The sequence below is a fragment of the Bombina bombina genome, chromosome 1 (assembly GCF_027579735.1).
Source record: "Bombina bombina isolate aBomBom1 chromosome 1, aBomBom1.pri, whole genome shotgun sequence".
Lineage (NCBI taxonomy): Eukaryota > Metazoa > Chordata > Amphibia > Anura > Bombinatoridae > Bombina > Bombina bombina.
The window spans coordinates 1,075,802,953-1,075,828,072 of record NC_069499.1 but is presented as its reverse complement, the minus strand read 5'-3'; the positions used below and the strand labels follow the sequence as shown (position 1 = coordinate 1,075,828,072).

At 38.0% G+C, this 25,120-nt stretch overlaps 1 protein-coding gene across 1 annotated transcript in view; it reads left to right on the top strand.

The window, feature by feature from the left end:
- Window positions 1–25,120, top strand: part of RIPOR3 (RIPOR family member 3) — a 626,178-nt gene that overhangs the window by 417,855 nt on the left and 183,203 nt on the right. Inside the window, exons 12-14 of the mRNA XM_053692678.1 lie at window positions 10,610–10,736; window positions 11,091–11,696; window positions 16,933–17,072. Of these exons, the coding sequence (XP_053548653.1) occupies window positions 10,610–10,736; window positions 11,091–11,696; window positions 16,933–17,072 (873 nt within the window). The remainder of the gene's footprint in view (window positions 1–10,609; window positions 10,737–11,090; window positions 11,697–16,932; window positions 17,073–25,120) is intronic.

Below are 25,120 nucleotides of genomic sequence, written 5' to 3'. Positions count from 1 at the left end.
CACATTACTCAATGATACAATAATATCCAAAAAGTTTTTGGTACATAGATCATATTTCATAGTGAATTGGAGTTTTGAATCTAATGTATTCAATTCTTCTAAAAAAGAAAGTAAAGAATAAACATCCCCTGTCCAGATAATAAAGACGTCATCAATGTACCTTTTCCAAAACTTGCAGTATTTTTTGAAAGTGTCATGGATATACAAAAAGTTTTTTCAAATTCATGTACATATAAAGTTGCATATGTGGGGGCCATGTTGGCCCCCATGGCAGTGCCTTTGGTCTGCAAATAGAAGGAATCTTCAAATAGAAAATAGTTTCTTGTCTATACCGTATCTAACAGATCCATAATAAGCATGCGTTCCCTTGGTGAATAGAGTGTCATCCTATTCAATTGGTCTCCTATGCATTTAAGACCCCCTTTGTGTGGTATCGAGGTATATAAGCTTTTAATATCTAGGGTTACTAGAATATAGTCTTGATCAACTTGCAAATTCTCAATATTCCGCAAAACATCAGATGTGTCCTCCAAAATTGAAATTGGTGGAAAAATCAAATTGGTACTGGCCACAATTGGCCTGCCTGGTGGATTATTGAGGCATTTATGTACCTTGGGTAGACAATAGATTACCGGTATTACAGGGTCTTTCTGAATAAAAAAAACGCTTGTTTTTTAGTAATAATACAATTGTCTAAAGCCATATCTATGATGGACTGAATATATGTCTGAAATTTAGTGATAGGGTTGAATGTTAATTTCAAATAGTTACCCTCAACACTTAACTGATGGTAAATTTCAGCCATATATTGTGTCTTATCCATTATGACCAAAGCTCCGCCCTTATCCATGGGCTTAATGATCAGGTCACTTCTGGATTTTAAAACATCAAGACCCTTCCTTTCAGCCATAGTAAGGTTAGAGATACCCAATTTAACTCCCTTTTTTTTCATTTTCTCAAAATCTTTTTTAACCAAATTAATAAAATATTCTACAGTGTTGTTAGATAATAGAGCATGTGCTGTACTCCTGGACCTTAACTCTTGAACCTGTGTGTGGAAGTCAACTAAAGTGTCTGCAAAACCCTCATGTTGTGTAGTCTGGGGATGGGTGGCAAAAAATGCTTTAAACCTCAGGCTTCTAAAGAATCTTTGAAGATCTGCTTCAATTAAAAAAAAATTAGGGGTTACAATAGGGATAAACGATAATCCCTTTTGTAAAATTGAAGTAGTTAAGGGATCTAGAGTCGCTGAGGAGATGTTAATTACTAAATCATCCGTTACCATCTGCTGTGTCTTGTCTGCATTCAATTTCCTGTTCCTCTCCCCCCCGTCTGGTTGCCCTTTTTTCCCATAGGGAGACAAAATACATACAGAGAGAAGAGCACTCACAGAAACGAATAACTGGCTCAATATCATTGTTAGCCTGTTCTATGGTGATTTACCATAGATGTGCATATTTAGGCCTAGATTTAGAGTTCGGCGGTAGCCGTCAAAACCAGCGTTAGAGGCTCCTAACGCTGGTTTTGGGCGCCCGCTGGTATTTGGAGTCAGTGATTAAAGGGTCTAACGCTCACTTTACAGCCGCGACTTTTCCATACCGCAGATCCCCCTACGCCATTTGCGTAGCCTATCTTTTCAATGGGATCTTCCTAACGCCGGTATTTAGAGTCGTTTCTGCAGTGAGCGTTAGAGCTCTAACGACAAGATTCCAGCCGCCTGAAAATAGCAGGAGTTAAGAGCTTTCTGGCTAACGCCGGTTTATAAAGCTCTTAACTACTGTACCCTAAAGTACACTAACACCCATAAACTACCTATGTACCCCTAAACCGAGGTCCCCCCACATCGCCGCCACTCGATTAAAATTTTTAACCCCTAATCTGCCGACCGCCACCTACGTTATACTTATGTACCCCTAATCTGCTGCCCCTAACACCGCCGACCCCTGTATTATATCTATTAACCCCTAACTTGCCCCCCACAACGTCGCCGCAAGCTACTTAAAATAATTAACCCCTAATCTTCCGACCGCAAATCGCCGCCACCTACGTTATCCCTATGTACCCCTAATCTGCTACCCCTAACATCGCCGACCCCTATGTTATATTTATTAACCCCTAATCTGCCCCCCACAACGTCGCCGACACCTACCTACACTTATTAACCCCTAATCTGCCGAGCGGACCTGAGCGCTACTATAATAAAGTTATTAACCCCTAATCCGCCTCACTAACCCTATCATAAATAGTATTAACCCCTAATCTGCCCTCCCTAACATCGCCGACACCTACCTTCAATTATTAACCCCTAATCTGCGGACCGGAGCTCACCGCTATTCTAATAAATGTATTAACCCCTAAAGCTAAGTCTAACCCTAACACTAACACCCCCCTAACTTAAATATAATTTTTATCTAACGAAATAAATTAACTCTTATTAAATAAATAATTCCTATTTAAAGCTAAATACTTACCTGTAAAATAAACCCTAATATAGCTACAATATAAATTATAATTATATTATAGCTATTTTAGGATTAATATTTATTTTACAGGCAACTTTGTAATTATTTTAACCAGGTACAATAGCTATTAAATAGTTAAGAACTATTTAATAGTTACCTAGTTAAAATAATTACAAATTTACCTGTAAAATAAATCCTAACCTAAGATATAATTAAACCTAACACTACCCTATCAATAAAATAATTAAATAAACTACCTACAATTACCTACAATTAACCTAACACTACACTATCAATAAATTAATTAAACACAATTGCTACAAATAAATAAAATTAAATAAACTATCTAAAGTACAAAAAATAAAAAAGAACTAAGTTACAGAAAATAATAAAATATTTACAAACATAAGAAAAATATTACAACAATTTTAAACTAATTACACCTACTCTAAGCCCCCTAATAAAATAACAAAGCCCCCCAAAATAAAAAATTCCCTACCCTATTCTAAAATACAAATATTACAAGCTCTTTTACCTTACCAGCCCTGAACAGGGCCCATTGCGGGGCATGCCCCAAGAATTTCAGCTCTTTTGCCTGTAAAAAAAAACATACAATACCCCCCCCCCAACATTACAACCCACCACCCACATACCCCTAATCTAACCCAAACCCCCCTTAAATAAACCTAACACTACCCCCCTGATGATCTTCCTACCTTGTCTTCACCATGCCAGGTTCACCGATCCGTCCTGGCTCCAAGATCTTCATCCAACCCAAGCGGGGGCTAGACATCCACTGAAGAAGTCCAGAAGAGGGTCCAAAGTCTTCCTCCTATCCGGCAAGAAGAGGACATCCGGACCGGCAAACATCTTCTCCAAGCGGCATCTTCTATCTTCTTCCATCCGATGACGACCGGCTCCATCTTGAAGACCTCCAGCGCGGATCCATCCTCTTCTTCCGACGACTAGACGACGAATGACGGTTCCTTTAAGGGACGTCATCCAAGATGGCGTCCCTCGAATTCCGATTGGCTGATAGGATTCTATCAGCCAATCGGAATTAAGGTAGGAATTTTCTGATTGGCTGATGGAATCAGCCAATCAGAATATAGTTCAATCCGATTGGCTGATCCAATCAGCCAATCAGATTGAGCTCGCATTCTATTGGCTTGTGTTTCTGGCGAGCCTGAAGACTCTCCAGAAACACGGGGCATCAAGTTCGGAGCTTGATAAATAGACCCCATTGAAAGGTTTGCCAGCATATGGACAAACCACAGGGCTTTCAGAAACTAATTGATGACAGAAGTGATACCATTAGGCTGTTTCAACCAGGAGACAGGGTGATGATATTAGTGCCAACAATAGAAAGCAAACATCTGGCACATTGGCAGGGCCCCTAAGAAGGTATAGATAAATTAAGTCCCGTAAACTACAAAATTACTATGCCTGATCCCTGGAAGAAAGAACAGATTTTTCATGTACATCTTCTTAAACAATGGAGAAACCTAGAGTCCTGTACTGTAGCACACTTTGTTTCTAGACAGCCGCTGTAGACTAGCACAGCTCATATCGGCAGGGCTTCCACCCATACTGAAAAGTTTACATAGCCACATTATATCAGGAGTGGCGGGTTGTAACTGTCCATCCTGGACTTCTGATTCACTTTCAGGCAAGTGGGTGGCAATCTTTATCATTGCCGTATACTCCTCTGGACAGTACGACTCAATAATTATTATGTTTTTTAACAAAGCGCTGTACAATAACTGGTTATACTTTTGTCAAGACATTTATGACACAGCCTGATTATTGATTTATCCATAGAGAGGAGTGTTAAGTTAATTTTCATATGCCTAGATTTAGAGTTCTGCGGTAGCTGTCAAAAGCAGCGTTAAGGGCTCCTAACGCTGCTTTTTACCACCCGCTGGTATTTAGAGTCAGCCAGGAAAGGGTCTAAAGCTCACTTCCAAGCCGTGACTTTTCCATACCGCAGATCCCCTTACATCAATTGCGTATCCTATCTTTTCAATGGGATCTTCCTAACGCCGGTATTTAGAGTCTTGGCTGAAGTGAGCATTAGACCCTCTACCGACAAGACTCCAGCCGCAGAAAAATGTCAGTAGTTAAGAGCTTTCTGGGCTAACGCCGGTTCATAAAGCTCTTATCTACTGTGCTCTAAAGTACACTAACACCCATAAACTACCTATGTACCCCTAAACCGAGGTCCCCCCACATCGCCGCCACTATAATAATTTTTTTAACCCCTAATCTGCCGACCGCACATCGTCGCCACCTACATTATACCTATGTACCCCAATATGCTGCCCCTAACATCGCCGACACCTACATAATATTTATTAACCCCTAATCTGCCCCCCCAACATCGCCGCTACCTTACCTACACTTATTAACCCCTAATCTGCCGACCGGACCTCGCCTCCACTCTAATAAATGTATTAACCCCTAAACCGCCACACTCCCGCCTCGCAAACCCTATAATAAATAGTATTAACCCCTAATCTGCCCTCCTTAACATCGCCGCCACCTAACTTCATGTATTAACCCCTAATCTGCCGACCGGACCTCGCCGCTACTATAATAAATGTATTAACCCCTAAAGCTAAGTCTAACCCTAACCTTAACACCCCCCTAAGTTAAATATAATTTTATTCTAACGAAATAAACTCTTATTAAATAAAGTATTCCTATTTAAAGCTAAATACTTACCTGTAAAATAAACCCTAATATAGCTGCAATATAACGAATAATTATAATGTAGCTATTTTAGGATTTATATTTATTTTACAGGCAACTTTGTATTTATTTTAACTAGGTACAATAGCTATTAAATAGTTATTTACTATTTAATAGCTACCTAGTTAACATAATTACAAAATTACCTGTAAAATAAATCCTAACCTAAGTTACAATTAAACCTAACACTACACTATCAATAAATTAATTACATAAATAACTACAATTACATACAATTAAATAAACTAAACTAAATTACCAAAAAAAAACCCCACTAAATTACAAAAAATAAAAAAAGATTACAAGAATTTTAAGCTAATTACACCTACTCTAAGCCCCCTAATAAAATAACAAAGCCCCCCAAAATAAAAAAAATTCCCTACCCTAATCTAAATTAAAAAAGTTAACAGCTCTATTACCTGTAAAAAAAACCTCAATACCACCCCCCAAAATTACAACCCACCACCCACATTCCCCTATACTAACCCAAACCCCCCTTAACTAAACCTAACACTACCCCCCTGAAGATCTCCCTACCTTGAGCCGTGTTCACCCAGCCGGGCACCGATGGACCAAAAGAAGACATCCGGAGCGGCAGAAGTCTTCATCCTATCCGGGCAGAAGAGGACATCTGGACCGGCAGACATCTTCATCCAAGCAGCATTTACTATCTTCATCCATCTGACGAGGAGCGGCTCCATCTAAAAGACCTCCGGCGCGGAACATCCTTCTTCAACGACGACTACCCGACGAATGAAGGTTCCTTTAAGTGACGTCATCCAAGATGGCGTCCCTCGAATTCCGATTGGCTGATAGGATTCTATCAGCCAATCGCAATTAAGGTAGGAAAAAATCTGATTGGCTGATTGAATCAGCCAATCAGATTCAAGTTCAATCGGATTGGCTGATCCAATCAGCCAATCAGATTGAGCTCGCATTCTATTGGCTGATTGGAATAGCCAATAGAATGCAAGCTCAATCTGATTGGCTGATTGCCAGCATATGGACAAACCACAGGGCTTTCAGAAACTAATTGATGACAGAAGTGATACCATTAGGCTGTTTCAACCAGGAGACAGGGTGATGATATTAGTGCCAACAATAGAAAGCAAACATCTGGCACATTGGCAGGGCCCCTAAGAAGGTATAGATAAATTAAGTCCCGTAAACTACAAAATTACTATGCCTGATCCCTGGAAGAAAGAACAGATTTTTCATGTAAATCTTCTTAAACAATGGAGAAACCTAGAGTCCTGTACTGTAGCACACTTTGTTTCTAGACAGCCGCTGTAGACTAGCACAGCTCATATCGGCAGGGCTTCCACCCATACTGAAAAGTTTACATAGCCACATTATATCAGGAGTGGCGGGTTCTAACTGTCCATCCTGGACTTCTGATTCACTTTCAGGCAAGTGGGTGGCAATCTTTATCATTGCCGTATACTCCTCTGGACAGTACGACTCAATAATTATTATGTTTTTTAACAAAGCGCTGTACAATAACTGGTTATACTTTTGTCAAGACATTTATGACACAGCCTGATTATTGATTTATCCATAGAGAGGAGTGTTAAGTTAATTTTCATATGCCTAGATTTAGAGTTCTGCGGTAGCTGTCAAAAGCAGCGTTAAGGGCTCCTAACGCTGCTTTTTACCACCCGCTGGTATTTAGAGTCAGCCAGGAAAGGGTCTAAAGCTCACTTCCAAGCCGTGACTTTTCCATACCGCAGATCCCCTTACATCAATTGCGTATCCTATCTTTTCAATGGGATCTTCCTAACGCCGGTATTTAGACTCTTGGCTGAAGTGAGCATTAGACCCTCTACCGACAAGACTCCAGCTGCAGAAAAAAGTCAGTAGTTAAGAGCTTTCTGGGCTAACGCCGGTTCATAAAGCTCTTATCTACTGTGCTCTAAAGTACACTAACACCCATAAACTACCTATGTACCCCTAAACCGAGGTCCCCCCACATCGCCGCCACTATAATAATTTTTTTAACCCCTAATCTGCCGACTGCACATCGTCGCCACCTACATTATACCTATGTACCCCTAATATGCTGCCCCTAACATTTCCGACACCTACATAATATTTATTAACCCCTAATCTGCCCCCCAACATCGCCACTACCTTACCTACACTTATTAACCCCTAATCTGCCGACCGGACCTCGCCGCCACTCTAATAAATGTATTAACCCCTAAACCACCACACTCCCGCCTCGCAAACCCTATAATAAATAGTATTAACCCCTAATCTGCCCTCCCTAACATCGCCGCCACCTAACTTCATGTATTAACCCCTAATCTGCCGACCGGACCTCGCCGCTACTATAATAAATGTATTAACCCCTAAAGCTAAGTCTAACCCTAACCTTAACACCCCCCTAAGTTAAATATAATTTTATTCTAACGAAATAAACTCTTATTAAATAAAGTATTCCTATTTAAAGCTAAATACTTACCTGTAAAATAAACCCTAATATAGCTGCAATATAACGAATAATTATATTGTAGCTATTTTAGGATTTATATTTATTTTACAGGCAACTTTGTATTTAGGTACAATAGATATTAAATAGTTATTTACTATTTAATAGCTACCTAGTTAACATAATTACAAAATTACCTGTAAAATAAATCCTAACCTAAGTTACAATTAAACCTAACACTACACTATCAATAAATTAATTACATAAATTAACTACAATTACATACAATTAAATAAACTAAACTAAATTACCAAAAAAACAAACACTAAATTACAAAAAATAAAAAAAGATTACAAGAATTTTAAGCTAATTACACCTACTCTAAGCCCCCTAATAAAATAACAAAGCCCCCCAAAATAAAAAAAATTCCCTACCCTAATCTAAATTAAAAAAGTTAACAGCTCTATTACCTGTAAAAAAAAAACTCAATACCACCCCCCAACATTACAACCCACCACCCACATTCCCCTATACTAACCCAAACCCCCCTTAACTAAACCTAACACTACCCCCCTGAAGATCTCCCTACCTTGAGCCGTGTTCACCCAGCCGGGCACCGATGGACCAAAAGAAGACATCCGGAGCGGCAGAAGTCTTCATCCTATCCGGGCAGAAGAGGACATTCGGACCGGCAGACATCTTCATCCAAGCGGCATTTACTATCTTCATCCATCCGACGAGGAGCGACTCCATCTAAAAGACCTCCGGCGCGGAACATCCTTCTTCAACGACGACTACCCGACGAATGAAGGTTCCTTTAAGTGACGTCATCCAAGATGGATGTCGTTGAAGAAGGATGTTCCGCACCCGAGGTCTTGAAGATGGAGCCGCTCCTCGTCGGATGGATGAAGATAGAAGATTCCGCTTGGATGAAGATGTCTGCCGGTCTGGATGTCCTCTTCTGGCCGGATAGGATGAAGACTTCTGCCACTCCGGATGTCTTCTTTTGGTCCATCGGTGCCCGGCTGGGTGAACACGGCTCAAGGTAGGGAGATCTTCAGGGGGTAGTGTTAGGTTTATTTAAGGGGGTTTGGGTTAGAGTAGGGGTATGTGGGTGGTGGGTTGTAATGTTGGGGGGTGGTATTGTGTTTTTTTTTACAGGCAAAAGAGCTGATTTCTTTGGGGCATGCCCCGCAAAAAGCCCTTTTAAGGGCTGGTAAGGTAATAGAGCTGTTAACTGTTTTAATTTAGATTAGGGTAGTGAATTTTTTTTATTTTGGTAGGCTTTGTTATTTTATTAGGGGGCTTAGAGTATTTGTAATTAGCTTAAAATTCTTGTATTGTTTTTTTATTTTTTGTAATTTAGTGTTTGTTTGTTTTTGTAATTTAGTTTCGTTTATTTAATTGTATGTAATTGTAGTTAATTTATTTAATTAATTTATTGATAGTGTAGTGTTAGGTTTAATTGTAACTTAGGTTAGGATTTATTTTACAGGTAATTTTGTAATTAGTTTAACTAGGTAGCTAATAAATAGTAAATAACTATTTAATAGCTATTGTACCTAGTTAAAATAAATACAAAGTTGCCTGTAAAATAAATATAAATCCTAAAATAGCTACAATATAATTATTCGTTATATTGTAGCTATATTAGAGTTTATTTTACAGGTAAGTATTTAGCTTTAAATATGAATACTTTATTTAATAAGAGTTCATTTATTTCGTTAGAATAAAATTATATTAACTTAGAGGGGTGTTAGGGTTAGGGTTAGACTTTGCTTTAGGGTTTAATACATTTATCATAGTAGCGGTGAGGGCCGGTCGGCAGACTAGGGGTTAATAAGTGTAGGTAAGGTAGCGGTGATGTTGGGGGGGCAGATTAGGGGTTAATAAATATAATATAGGGGTCGGCAATGTTAGGGGCAGCAGATTAGGGGTACATAGGTATAATACAGGTTGCATCGGTGTCTGGAGCGGCAGATTAGGGGTTAATAGTGTACTGCAGGGGTCAGTGATAGCGGGGGCGGTAGATTAGGGGTTAATAAGTGTAAGGTTAGGGGTGTTTAGACTCGGGGTTCATGTTAGGGTGTTAGGTGCAGACTTAGAAACTGTTTCCCCATAGGAAACAATGGGGCTGCGTTAGGAGCTTAACGCTGCTTTTTTGCAGGTGTTAGGTTTTTTTGCTGCCCAAACTTCCCCATTGTTTCCTATGGGGGAATCGTGCACAAGCACGTTTTTCCAGCTAGCCGCTACCGTAAGCAACGCTGGTATTGAGAGTTGAAGTGGCGGAAAATTATGCTCTATGCTCCCTTTTTGCAGCCATTCAGAGAACTCTAAATACCAGCGTTGTTTAGAAGCAGCGCTAGAAAAAAAAAACGCGTAGCTAACGCACCCCTTTGGCCGCAAAACTCTAAATCTAGGTGATAGTTTGATGGGCATATACATTAAAGCAAATTTTGGTTTAAAAACAAGTAACTGTATGTTAGCATTAATGTTTTCATTAAAAATTAGAACATTAGCTGGAATGTGATTTTGTTTTATCAAATTGCAGAATATTTAGTAAAGAACAAGCCATACTTAATTGAACTTACTGCACGAAATGCCGCTGTATTCTGCATTATCATATTATTATTACCTCAATAAAGGGAATTTGTGTCCAATTTGAATGGAGTAGTGCTGTTGTATCATATCACTTGTTCAAGTTTAAAGGGTGAGCAGGGACCCATCAACAACATCTGGAGATCAGTGTATATAAGTTGGTGCTGTGCTCAACGTTGCCAGAATATTTAATATAGTGATTCCAAAATATGTTAATAATTATATAATTAGATAAAATTTATTTTGTTAAATATTCTCTATTGAGTCAATTGGTAAATGCTTTTTATTTTTATATTATTATTATTATTATATGTTTTTTTAATTTATTCTGCCATTAATTAGTCCTATGTTCATCTTTATTTTGCAGTCCCTTTGACAATAATAAACTTCTTTCAACACCAGGAACAACCACAAAATTTTCTACAAGCAGGAAAGTATCTTTATATAGCTGGACTCCACCGAGCACTCCCAGTTTCAGAGACAAATTTTATCTTGTAAGTATGTTATTTGTTACGTTAAGGTATTTTTTGCATTAGAATGTCCATATCAGGTTTGGCTTAGTTGGACAGAAGGTTCACACAATCCATTCCCATTGTCAATGGCCATTTTAATTTGTTCCTACATGATTGTGATTAATGTTCAAGAAAAAAGTTCCTCATCTTAAAGATAAATAAAGGCAACAATTAAAGGAACACAAAAAATGCATTTAGTTACTTTAGCAGCAATTATTGTTTGTAATGGGAATTAGCTGTCTTAGATCGGAGCCCTACAAATATTTGTAATCACTAATACCTGAAATTCATAAAAAAAAAAATATTTATACAACTGTTTTTCTTTTTTCTTTGTAGTCCACTTTCCAGCAAAGTGATTTAGACAGTACATTTTCCACTGTTGACAAAGATATACAAACACCATGTATTCTCAGCTACTTGGCAGGTAAAGCTTTAGATATGGACAGAAGAGATAACGAACCATATACTGAAGGGACTAACTTCCACAATCTAAGGAACTCTTCTGATGAAAATGAGAACAGAGAGCATCATGTTAGAACATCCTCTTATGGGGAAATTCTGCCATGTTCACCATCAGAAGAACTATTACAAAATGGAAATGAGTTAGAGGGCTTAATACAATCTTCAACCCATGAAACTTTAGATATACTCAGAGAAACACCAAGCCATTATGGTGCTCGTCAGGTCATTAAGCCTTCAAGGTTAGACTTTGACCAAGATACAAGCACAGGTTCCATTGGAGACAGTATGACTACTGTGTCACTTATGGATGAGAGGATGGATACTAAGAAAAAGCTACTGAATTGTAATGAAAGTGGAAGAAGAGTTTCCATTGGGTATCAATTGGAAGACGTTTTAGACCTGCTCAAGCTAGATGCTTTGGAAAGATTAAAACTCAAGGAGATGGTGCACCCACTTCTGAATTTCAAGGACAGAATTAAGGTATGAAAGTGAACCTGAGATGTCTAGGCACATATTAAAGGGCAGCATGATAAAAATATCAAACTATGAAATTATATAAAAACAAATAATACTTATTTACTGTAAATTAATTATATAATTTACCAATAAAATAGAACATTGTGTTTTCTAAAATTCAAATTAGGTAAAAATATAAACAACTATAAGAAACATACGGCTAGATTTAGAGTTTTGTCGGTAACGACCCGCGTAGCTAACGCTGGCTTTTTTCCCCCCGCACCTTTTAAATACCGCTGGTATTTAGAGTTCACAGAAGGGCTGCATTAGGCTCCAAAAAGGGAGCGTATAGCATATTTACCGCCACTGCAACTCTCAATACCAGCGGTGCTTACGGACGCGGCCAGCTTAAAAAACGTGCTTGTGCACGATTCCCCCATAGAAAACAATGGGGCAGTTTGAGCTGAAAAAAAACCTAATACCTGCAAAAAAGCAGCGTTCAGCTCCTAACGCAGCCCCATTGTTTTCTATGGGGAAACATTTTCTAAGTCTGCACCTAACACTCTAACATGAACCCCGAGTCTAAACACCCCTAACCTTACACTTATTAACCCCTAATCTGCCGCCCCCGCTATCGCTGACCCCTGCATATTTTTTTAACCCCTAATCTGCCGCTCCGTACACCGCCGCAACCTACGTTATACCTATGTACCCCTAATCTGCTGCCCCTAACACCGCCGACCCCTATATTATATTTATTAACCCCTAATCTGCCCCCCACAACGTCGCCGCCAGCTACCTACAATAATTAACCCCTAATCTGCCGACCGGACCTCACCGCTACTATAATAAATGTATTAACCCCTAATCCGCCTCACTAACCCTATAATAAATAGTATTAACCCCTAATCTGCCCTCCCTAACATCGCTGACACCTAACTTCAAGTATTAACCCCTAATCTGCCGACCGGACCTCACCTCTACTATAATAAATGTATTAACCCCTAAAGCTAAGTCTAATCTTAACACTAACACCCCCATAAATTAAATATAATTTAAATCTAACAAAATAAATTAACTCTTATTAAATAAATTATTCCTATTTAAAGCTAAATACTTACCTGTAAAATAAACCCTAATATAGCTACAATATAAATTATAATTATATTGTAGCTATTTTAGGAATAATATTTATTTTACAGGCAACTTTGTAATTATTTTAACCAGGTACAATAGCTATTAAATAGTTAATAACTATTTAATAGCTACCTAGTTAAAATAATTACAAAATTACCTGTAAAATAAATTCTAACCTAAGTTACAATTAAACCTAACACTAAACTATCAATAAATTAATTAAATAAAATACCTACAATTAAATCTCACACTACACTATCAATAAATTAATTACATGAAATACCTACAAATAAATACAATTAAATAAACTAACTAAAGTACAAAAAATAAAAAAAGCTAAGTTACAAAAAATAAAAAAATTAATTACAAACATAATAAAAATATTACAACAATTTTAAGCTAATTACACCTACTCTAAGCCCGCTAATAAAATAACAAAGACCCCCAAAATAAAAAAATGCCCTACCCTATTCTAAAATTAAAATAGAAAAGCTCTTTTACCGTACCAGCCCTTAAAAGGGCCTTTTGCAGGGCATGCCCCAAAGAATTCAGCTCTTTTGCCTGTAAAAATAAACACAATACCCCCCCAACATTACAACCCACCACCCACATACCCCTAATCTAACCCAAACCCCCCTTAAATAAACCTAACACTAAGCCCCTGAAGATCTTCCTACCTTATCTTCACCACACCGGGAATCAGCTATCCGTCCAGGCTCCGAAATCTTCATCTAAGCCCAAGCGGGGGCTGGAGATCCATCATCCGGCTGAAGTCTTCTATCAAGCGTCAAGAAGAAGTCCAGAAGAGGCTCCAAAGTGTTCATCCTATCCGGGCAGAAGAGGAGATCCGGACCGGCAACCATCTTCACCCAAGCGGCATCTTCTATCTTCATCCGATGACGAGCGGCTCCACCTTGAAGACCTCCGGCGTGGATCCATCCTCTTCTTCCGACGTCCTAAGTCCGAATGAAGGTTCCTTTAAATGACGTCATCCAAGATGGCGACCCTCGAATTCCGATTGGCTGATAGGATTCTATCAGCCAATCGGAATTAAGGTAGGACAAATCTGATTGGCTGATGGAATCAGCCAATCAGATTCAAGTTCAATCCGATTGGCTGATCGAATCAGCCAATCAGATTGAGCTCGCATTCTATTGGCTGATCGGAACAGCCAATAGAATGCAAGCTCAATCTGATTGGCTGATTCAATCAGCCAATCAGATTTTCCCTACCTTAATTCCAATTGGCTGATAGAATCCTATTAGCCAATCGGAATTCGAGCGATGCCATTTTGGATGACGTCATTTAAAGGAACCTTCATTCGGACTTAGGACGTCGGAAGAAGAGGATGGATCCACGCCGGAGGTCTTCAAGATGGAGCCGCTCGTCATCGGATGAAGATAGAAGATGCCGCTTGGATGAAGATGGTTGCCGGTCCGGATCTCCTCTTCTGCCCGGATAGGATGAACACTTTGGAGCCTCTTCTGGACTTCTTCTTGCCGCTTGATAGAAGACTTCAGCCGGATGATGGATCTCCAGCCCCCGCTTGGGCTTGGATGAAGATTTCGGAGCCTGGACGGATCACTGATACCCGGTGTGGTGAAGATAAGGTAGGAAGATCTTCAGGGGCTTAGTGTTAGGTTTATTTAAGGGGGGTTTGGGTTAGATTAGGGGTATGTGGGTGGTGGGTTGTAATGTTGGGGGGGTATTGTGTTTATTTTTACAGGCAAAAGAGCTGAATTCTTTGGGGCATGCCCCGCAAAAGGCCCTTTTAAGGGCTGGTAAGGTAAAAGAGCTTTTCTATTTTAATTTTAGAATAGGGTAGGGCATATTTTTATTTTGGGGGGCTTTGTTATTTTATTAGGGGGCTTAGAGTAGGTGTAATTAGCTTAAAATTGTTGTAATATTTTTATTATGTTTGTAATTAAAAAATTTATTTTTTGTAACTTAGCTTTTTTTATTTTTTGTACTTTAGTTAGTTTATTTAATTGTATTTATTTGTAGGTATTTCATGTAATTAATTTATTGATAATGTAGTGTTAGATTTAATTGTAGGTATTTTATTTAATTAATTTATTGATAGTGTAGTATTAGGTTTAATTGTAACTTAGGTTAGGATTTATTTTACAGGTAATTTTGTAATTATTTTAACTAGGTAGCCATTAAATAGTTATTAACTATTTAATAGCTATTTTACCTGGTTAAAATAAATACAAAGTTGCCTGTAAAATAAATATAAATCCTAAAATAGCTACAGTATAATTATAATTTATATTGTAGCTATATTATGGTTTATTTTACAGGTAAGTATTTAGCTTTAAATAGGAATAATTTATTTAATAAGAGTTAATTTATTTCGTTAGATTTAAATTATATTTAACTTAGGGGGGTGTTAGTGTTAAGGTTAGACTTAGCTTTAGGGGTTAATACATTTATTATAGTAGAGGTGAGGTCCGGTCGGCAGATTAGGGGTTAATACTTGAAGTTAGGTCTCGGCGATGTTAGGGAGGGCAGATTAGGGGTTAATACTATTTATTATAGGGTTATTGAGGCGGGAGTGAGGCGGATTAGGGGTTAATAACTTTATTATAGTAGCGGTGAGGTCCGGTCGGCAGATTAGGGGTTAATAATTGTAGGTAAGGTAGCAGCGACGTTGGTGGCGGCAGAATAGGGGTTAATAAATATAATATAGGGGTTGGCGGTGTTAGGGGCAGCAGATTAGGGGTACATAGGGATAACGTAGGTGGCGGCGATGTGCGGTCTGCAGATTAGGGGTTAAAAATTTTTTATTAGAGTGGCGGCGATGTGGGGGGGCCTCGGTTTAGGGGTACATAGGTCGTTTATGGGTGTTAGTGTACTTTAGAGCACAGTAGTTAAGAGCTTTATGAACCGGCGTTAGCCCATAAAGCTCTTAACTCCTGACTTTTTTCTGCGGCTGGAGTTTTTTCGTTAGATTTCTAACGTTCACTTCAGCCAAGACTCTAAATACCAGCGTTAGGAAGATCCCATTGAAAAGATAGGATACGCAAATGGCGTAGGGGGATCTGCGGTATTGAAAAGTCGCGGCTGCAAAGTGAGCGTTAGACCCTTACCTGACTCACTCTAAATACCAGCGGTAGCCCAAAACCAGCGTTAGGAGCCTCTAACGCTGGTTTTTACGGCTAGCGCCAAACTCTTAATCTAGCCGATAGAGATCAAGGTTGTTGATTTAAATTAAGCCAAAAATCACGCGAGAGCCTGTTTGAAAAGCATTTTCTGATGCATTGGAACTGCCTTGGATTTGAAAAACACATGAGATCTTATTGAAAGCACTCTGCATGATTCTCTGTTAGATTGTTACAAAACAGTTTAGACCATATAGATATAATAAAATATAATTAATAATAACTTGTCATTACAATCCAAAGCTAATATGATTGACAACTTTAGATCTTAAAACATACTTAAGGAATTAATTTCACGCATTCCAGTTTTGTAGCATTTGCCAAACCAAATACATGTACCAAATTTTTTATTCTAAAGATATCACCACATCAAAAACTACTGACCTACTGCTTGGTTTAATTCAATTTTTAAAAAGTACAATATTGGTAGCAAGACTATGCAAAATAGCTCTTTTTTCTGTAGACAACAACAGTTATTTTCATAGTGTGTCTCTCGCTTTCTTTCTCTCTGTGTGTCTCTCTCTCTCTCTCTCTCTCTCTCTCTCTCTCTCTCTCTCTCTCTCTCTCTCTCTCTCTCTCTCTCTCTCTCTCTATATATATATATATATATATATATACTGTATATATATATATATATATATATATATATAGATATATATATAGATATATATAGATATATAGATAGAAATATACACACATATGTATGTGTATATGCATTTATATATATATGTCTTACGGCAACAAGGGTTATTGTCAGAGTACTTTAGTATCTCTCTTTCTATATAAATAATGCCATCTGAATTTCTCAACAACAAATGTTAACATCCCTATTTCTTATTTGCTATTAAATTCTGTATTTTCTTTCAAATTTTTTGCATTTCACCAACTCATTATTGTTCTTTTTTTTTTGTACCTAATGGTAAACATATTTCAAAAGCTTTGTCTGTGGTTGCGTGCAGGCTAAAGATGCCAGTCGACAACATTCTTCAATGGAGAGTTTGATGGTCGAGTCAGCTTTGGAAAGTTTTGACTTCTTAAACACAGATTTCAGTGTTGATGAACTGTCCCTGTTTGGCAGCATAAAGACTCACAGTAAGAGGTAAAATACACATTTTTTCTATGTAGCATTTCCAACAATTCCCACCATTTCCTGTGTGATGTTTTGGGAACTTGCACAAAATTTGGGTCCACTGTTTTGTTAAGCAAAATGTCTCATCACCCTTAAAACAACATATAAATCCTTTATGTTACTAAGATCACTCTGTAAATTCCTTGATGGTGACGTTGTTCTAACTAAATTGATTTCTTCCACTGTGTTCGCTTTGATCAACCCAGCAAGATAAAGAAATATAAAAGATTTCAAATAAAAAGTGCACAATTGAAAAGAAAAAAAAAAATATATATATATAAAACATACACATGCACATACATATATAAATATATATATATATATATACAGTATATATATATATATATACACTATATAAACCAATATTGTGTTTCATATCCCTTTAAAGGGACACTGAACCCACATTTTTTCTTTCGTGATTCAGATAGAGCATGCGATTTTAAGCAACTTTCTAATTTACTCCTATTATCAAAATTTCTTCATTCTCTTGGTATCTATATTCTAAAAGCAAGAATGTAAGTTTAGATGCCGGTCCATTTTTGGTGAACAACCTGGTTTGTTCTTGCTGATTGGTGGATACATTCACCCACCAATAAACAAGTGCTGTCCATTGAACTGAACCAAAAAATAGCTTAGATGCCTTCTTTTTTAAAAAAAAAGATAGCAAGAGAAAGAAGAAAAATTGATAATAGGAGTAAATTAGAAAGTTGCTTAAAATTGCATGCTCTATCTGAGTCACTAAAGAAAAAAATTGGGTTCAGTGTCCATTTAAGGGTGTAATAGAGAAAATAATAGCAAAAATATATAGTACATTGTTTGATTAACTTTATTTTTTTTTAAAATAAAAAACTTTCAAGAGCTATTCTCTTCACAGTGACTTACAAAGAATGTCTTTAATAGTGTTATTACAGAACCAACAAAGAAATGCTGGACCCAGTTTGAACTGGTTAAGGCAAGAAATACAATCATGTACCATATAGTCTTCCAAAAAAGTGTGAAACCTACTATGTGGGTGAGCTGTGATGTTCACTGAAACCTCTTAAATAAATGCAATAACTACATAAGTTGCGAACAGTGTATCAAACTGTATCAACAGCGCTTGACAAGCAAATAACTAAGTAACTGCATTACCTGAGGGGGTGTTACAGAGTAAACAGTGAATTAACTCACTCGATTCTGCTGAATGAACAAGAGTAGGCTCTGTTGAAAAAAGGAGGCATGTCCAGTGAAATCTGTATCCCGTAGAGCAGGGGTCGCCAACCTTTCGGACCTCAGGGACCACTAAAATCACAAATTTGAATCCCGTGGACCACTAAACATTTTTTTTTTAAAAAAAGGTACAAACCTCTATAATGTATGTATGTATGTATAATATAAATATATATATATATATATATATATATATATATATACATATATACATATATATATACAGGTAGCCCTCAGTTTACGCCAGGGTTAGGTTCCAGAAGGAATGGTTGTAAATCGAAACCGTTGTAAATTGAAACCCAGTTTATTATGTAAGTCAATGGGAAGTGAGGGAGATAGGTTCCAGGCCCCTCTCAAAATTGTCATAAGTAACACCTAATACATTATTTTTAAAGCTTTGAAATGAACACTTTAAATGCTAAACAGCATTATAAATCTAATAAAATAATCACACAACACAGAAAATATAATTAAACTAAGTTAAATGAACAAAAACATTTGCTAAACAGCATTATAAACCTAATAAAATAATCACACAACACAGACTTCACTTGCATTTTTCTGCAAACAGTTCTTTCTATGCATTCCAATATGGACTGATTTATAGACAGGAAGATCTTGTTCCTTTGAAATCTGCTCGATAGCTCAGGTCTGGTTAAACTGATTAATTTCAGCTTGATTGGCTTTGCTGCAACACAAGCGGACAGCTCACCTACTGGCTATTTTAATAAATGCACTGCTTCTCAATGCTTCTCAATAGCAGTCACATGACTGGAAAAAAAGGTTGTTATTCTGAAACGGTGTAAATTGAACCATTGTAAAACGAGGGCTACCTGTGTATATATATATATATATATATATATATATATATATATATATATATATATACACACACACACATACTTTACATAACTAGTATAACCATAGCTAAGTTAACATTATGTATATATTTACACATTTTTAAGCTTTTTTTGGTTGGAATTACCTAACTGAATGACAGAACTGAGAGAACACTTCCAAATGACAGATGAAGAGTGAGTGCCAACTTTTGAGCTGGAAACAGAGGCAGAAAGTGGAAAACAAAGAATTATGTTTAAAAGGACCACAAGACTTCCAAGTTACCTCCCCAGCTAGGAATTATTCAAAACTACTTATGATCTTGGACAGACATTGGAGTCATAAATTAAGTTTATATCAGAAAGCTCTCAATATGGATGTGAGCTAACCACGACTGATGTTACTGGTAATTACTATAATACTAGTGGGGTATGGCTGATCTGCTGGATGGCAATTACTGGAATTCAGGTGGAATGGCTTTGTGTACTGGAAAATTATTACAATGAAAAATAATTAATATTTAATAAAACAAAAAGAAGATGGAGGGGAGGAAGGCAAACATTGATGTAAGTCCATCTGAAGGAATTAGGAAAACTACTATAAAGAGACAGGTAAAGGGGAGAAAATAAATGGAATATGAGGAAAAAAAAATCTTTTTTTTATATACTTTAATTCCACTAATTCAAGCCAAGACTATACCAACCTCTGCTGGCTTTAGAATGGAAGCATCTTCCTCTGAGCAGCGCGCCGGGCGGGAAAAGTTAAAAATACAATCTAGCTACGCAAGTTGCGCAGTACTACGCAATGTGCATAGGGAGATTGTAATTTAACTCCTCCTCCGTCGGTTTTCACTGAATTCCAGCAAGGCACTGGAGGGAGTTGCGGCGCGATGGGGGTGACACCATCAGAGGAGATTAATTCCTGCTTGATGGTGTCAAGGACCACCAACATCTTCTCGTGGACCACCAGTGGTCCATGGACCACTGGTTGGCGACCGCTGCCGTAGAGTATCCGTGCAGCCTCGGAAGTATACAGTGACAAATTGAGGTGGGTATACCAGCTCCCTCTCGCTGCTCCTCCATGCCTCACAGCATGAACACTGTGTTTCCAATCCGATCACGTGATACCTCTTGCGAAGATCCGACTTATGTCCAATCACCTGCAGTTTAGGGGACGGACGGCAAAAACCATCTGGGTAACCAGGGCAGCCAGCCGCTAACGGAGCCTTTCAAATGGAAGAAGATGTGCCTCATAAAGGTGTAAAAAGCTGCTCCAATGCAGGCAAGTAAATCCGAACCAAAAGGATGTGCAGAACAGCTTGTAGTTTAAAAAGTCAATACTTTATTTCATAACAAATAAAAGTTACGTATACTCTCCATGGATGGTCAAAGAGTGTACAAGAGATTAAACAGTATAAGCGTTTCGGCGCTAGCCGTAATCACTACTGATAGTAGTGATTACGTTTAGCACTGAAACGCGTATACTGTTTCATCTCTTGTACGCTCTTTGACCATCCATGGAGAGTATACGTAACTTTTATTTGTTATGAAATGAAACAGTATACGCATTTCGGCGCTAGCCGTAATCACTACTGATAGTAGTGATTACGGCTAGCACCGAAACGCGTATACTGTTTCATCTCTTGTACACTCTTTGACCATCCATGGAGAGTATACGTAACTTTTATTTGTTATAAAATAAAGTATTGCCTTTTTAAACTACAAGCTGTTCTGCACATCCTTTTGGTTCGGATTTAATAGTGTTATAAAAATCAGCAAATTGCATACAGAGAAACATTTTTCAAAGAAAAGAGAAAATTGAAAGGGGCATCAAAGTGAAATTGAAATCCATAGTCCTATATTACAAGTGGAGCGCTATTGATAACACAGGGTGAGCTATAAGTATTGCAGGATCGCAGTATAATTAGCACACAATCTTGTATTACATGTCTATTATGTTCTGGCGCAGGGGCAATCACAAACTAGGTCTCACAATAGTCAGCGCCACAGGGACATATACACAAACTCCCCAAAAATCTAATATAATCTTAAAGGGACACTGAACTCAAATTCTTTATTTCATGATTCAGATAGAGCATGCAATTGTAAGCAACTTTCTAATTTACTCCTGTTATCAATTTTTCTTTTTTCTCTTGCTATCTTTATTTGAAAAAGAAGGCATTTAAGCTTTTTTTTGGTTCAGATCGATGGACAGCACTTTTTTATTGGTGGATGAATTTATCCACCAATCAGCAAGGACAACCAAGGTTTTCACCAAAAATGGGCCGGCATCTAAACTTACATTCTTGCATTTCAAATAAAGATAACAAGAGAATAAAGAAAATGTGATAATAGGAGTAAATTAGAAAGATGCTTAAAATTTCATGCTCTATCCGAATCACGAAAGAAAAAATTTGGGTTCAGTGTCCCTTTAATTGCATTTAGTATAAAGAATAAGGGAGCGCCAAAAAACAAGTCAAATAAATATCGACATAGATTTCTTAAATATGAACAATTAAAACAAATTACATTGTTTAATATATGAACATTTTATTATCAGGTAAAATTATATCTCAAACTGTGAGGCCCCGATATTTAAAGCATCAACATATTTTCAATAAAAAAAAGGGGGCGGACTTGTGAAGTGCTGGAGAGTGTAATGTGTCTCCCATAGGATATAATGGGCAGCACTACGTCAACAAAACATCACAACATCGCCACTTGTCGGCATTTTCAGCGGGCAGGGAAGGGGGCCGTATTTGAAGTGTTCTTACACAGCGCAGACACAGTTTCTGTGTCGGAACACTTCAAATATTGCCTGTGTGACCTTTCTTTCCCTAAACCTACATGAACTGCCTCACACTGTAAAGTTTCGCCATTGAAAAGGTGGCAAGACAAACATGGCTGACACCCTACTCGTAACCTGTACTTTAGAGATTGGAATATATTGCACTGCTGGTGATGTATCCCTACCAAAGTACAGGTTACTCCATTAGGAACACCCAGCTAACTCCCACAGAACGCCTACACCTACGTCATTGTCTAGCTATACTTCCCCTGGAATGCCCAGCTAACTCCTTAATACCTGCCTACACCTACATAATCTCTTCCCTATACTCCCCCTGGGACGCCCAGCTAACTCCTTAATACCTGCCTACACCTACATAATCTCTTCCCTATACTCCCCCTGGGACGCCCAGCTAACTCCCACAGAATGCCTACACCTACATAATGTTTGCAATCTACCTGACTAATAAAGTATACAAAAAACTCCCTGTTGTAGCTATAGGAACTATGTCGCTTTAATTTAAAATGTAGTTATTTTTGATTGTTCATTTTATTTATACATAAATATATAATTTAAATGATATATTTATTCTTAAAATAATAAAAATAACAATAAAAAATAACTATATTTTAAATTCAATACAATACTTAAAATAATATGCATTAGACATTTTAACATAGGATATAAATTCAATACTAAAATAAACAATTAACCCCTTACACGCCCTCACCCTTAGTGCAACTTACACTATTAACCCCTAATCTGCTATAACCTAAAGATCTAACCACCACCTAACCTATTAACCCCATACACCACCACAACCCCCCCAATGCAAACTACCCCTACACTACTTAACTACCTAACCCACCCACCTCTAAGCTAACACCCCCTAAATTTCAAAATATAACAAACACTACAGTAAATTTACAAAAAATAACAAACCTATCATTACAGAAAAAATAAACTCTACTAAAAATAAAAAACACAGTTATGCCTATACTAAAACTAGGGCCCCTTTTTAAAAGCAAAACCACCCCAAAATAAAAGCCAACACTTAAAGTTACAATAACAATAGCCCTTAGAAGGACTTTTTGTAGAGCATGCCCTAAAGTGTATTGCCACAGTTGCTGGAGCAGCAGCTCTCTGGTGGGATTCCTTATCTGATTTAGTTTCTAAGGAATCTTCTTTGGAGGAGATACAAAATCGGATTCAGCCTTTGAAGACAGCAAATTTATTCATCTGTGATGCAATCATACAGTTTGTTCACATTAATGCTAAAGACATTGAACACATTTTTCAAAGTACCGTCTTTCAAGATGGAAACCATCAGATCAATTCTTCCCTTAGTGCTTCAAGGGTAGTTCATGTCTACAATAGATCTGAAGGATGCATATCTTCACATCCCTATTCATCTAGACCACCATCAGTACCAATTCATGGCTCTACCCTTCAGGTTATCTACAGCTCCCATAATTGTTACCAAAGTGTTGGGAACTCTTCTATCTGAAATTCGGCTTCAGGGAATAGCAGTGGCTCCTTACCTGGACGATATCTTGGTTCAGGCACAATCTTTGCCTTTTACAATCCCTCACACAGAAAAGTTACTTTCTGTTCCTTTGCAGCTACGATTGGATAATAAACGTTTCCAAGAGTTCTCTCACACCTCAAGCAAGAGTGTGTTTCTTGGGAGTACTCATAAAGTCGGAGGTCATTAAGATCTTTTTAACAGAGCAGCACAAACTTTAACTCCAGTCAGCTTGTCGGGACCTCTAGAGGAATCCTTCTCCTTCTGTAGCTCAGTGCATGGAAGAAGTGGGCTTCATGGCGGCTGGGTCAGACTCCATCCCATTTGCAAGGTTGCCTCTTAGACCTCTGCAATTGTGCATGCTACGGCAATGGAATGGAGACCATTCAGATCTTTCACAATTTATAAATTTGGGCCACTTTACCAGACAGTCTCTGAGGTTGTGGATATCCCCTCATCCACTTTTTATAGACATGAGTTTCCATCATCCAACATGGGAGATAATCACCACGGATGCCAAGCTTTTGCAATGGAGCTTAGTATGGGGCCATCAGAGGGTCCAAGGTGTTTCATCTCCTCAGGAGACCTCATTACACATCAATATTTTAGAGCTCAGAGCAATCTTCCATGTATTACAAGTGTGGGCACTCCTATGCTCAGTTCTATTTACAGACAATGTGATGACAGTGGCGTACATAAATCATCAAGGGGTAAAGAGGAGTTCCCTAGCCATGCAGGAGGTGTCTCGCATTCTGTCTTGGATGGAAAGGTATACGTGTATTATATCAGCTATTTATATCTCAGGAGTGGACAACTGGGAAGTGGATCACTTAAGTCATCAAACTCTTCATTTAGGGGAATGGTCTCTCAGTCAAAAGGTTTTCGACCATGACATGACCAGGTGAGGATGACAGATAAAGATCTCATGGCTTCTTGCCTGAATCATAAGTTACCGCGGTACGGCCCGAGGTTGAGGGATGTCCAGGCAAAGCTGATAGATGCATTGACCGCTCAATGGAAGTACAACCTTGTATAACTGTTTCTTCTAATTGTGCTTCTGTGAGTGGTAGCATGCCTCAAACAGGAGAATCTCTAAAAGCGTGGCCTTGCAGGACCTGGTACGCAGATCTGGTGAGAATGTCTAAAGCACCTCCTTGCCGTCTACCTCTGAGATCAGACCTTCTATCTCAAATCCCCTTTCTTCTATTAAAACCTAAAATCTCTCAACTTAACTGCATGGAGATTGAACAGTTGATTCTTGTTCAGAGAGGTTTCTCTGACTCATTATTGATATTTATTCAGGCTTGTAAGCCTGTTACTAGGAAGATTTACCACAAGGGGTGGAAGCTTTATTTATCCTGGTTTAAGCAAGGTTATTCATGGCATTCCGTACAGATTCCACAAATTCTCCAGTTTCTGCAGGAGGGCCTTGATAAGGGACTCACAGCTAGTTTCTTAAAAGGTAAATTTTAGGCTTTCTCAGTCCTGTTACACAGCAAGTGGGTTTGACTACCTGACATTCAGTCCTTCGTTCAGGCTCTGAGCAGAATCAGTCCAGTAATCAAGTCGTCTACTCCCCTGTGGAGTTTGAAATTGGTTCCAAGATTTTTAAACATCCTTCTTTTGAACCTATGCACAATTTGGATATAAAGTTACTTTA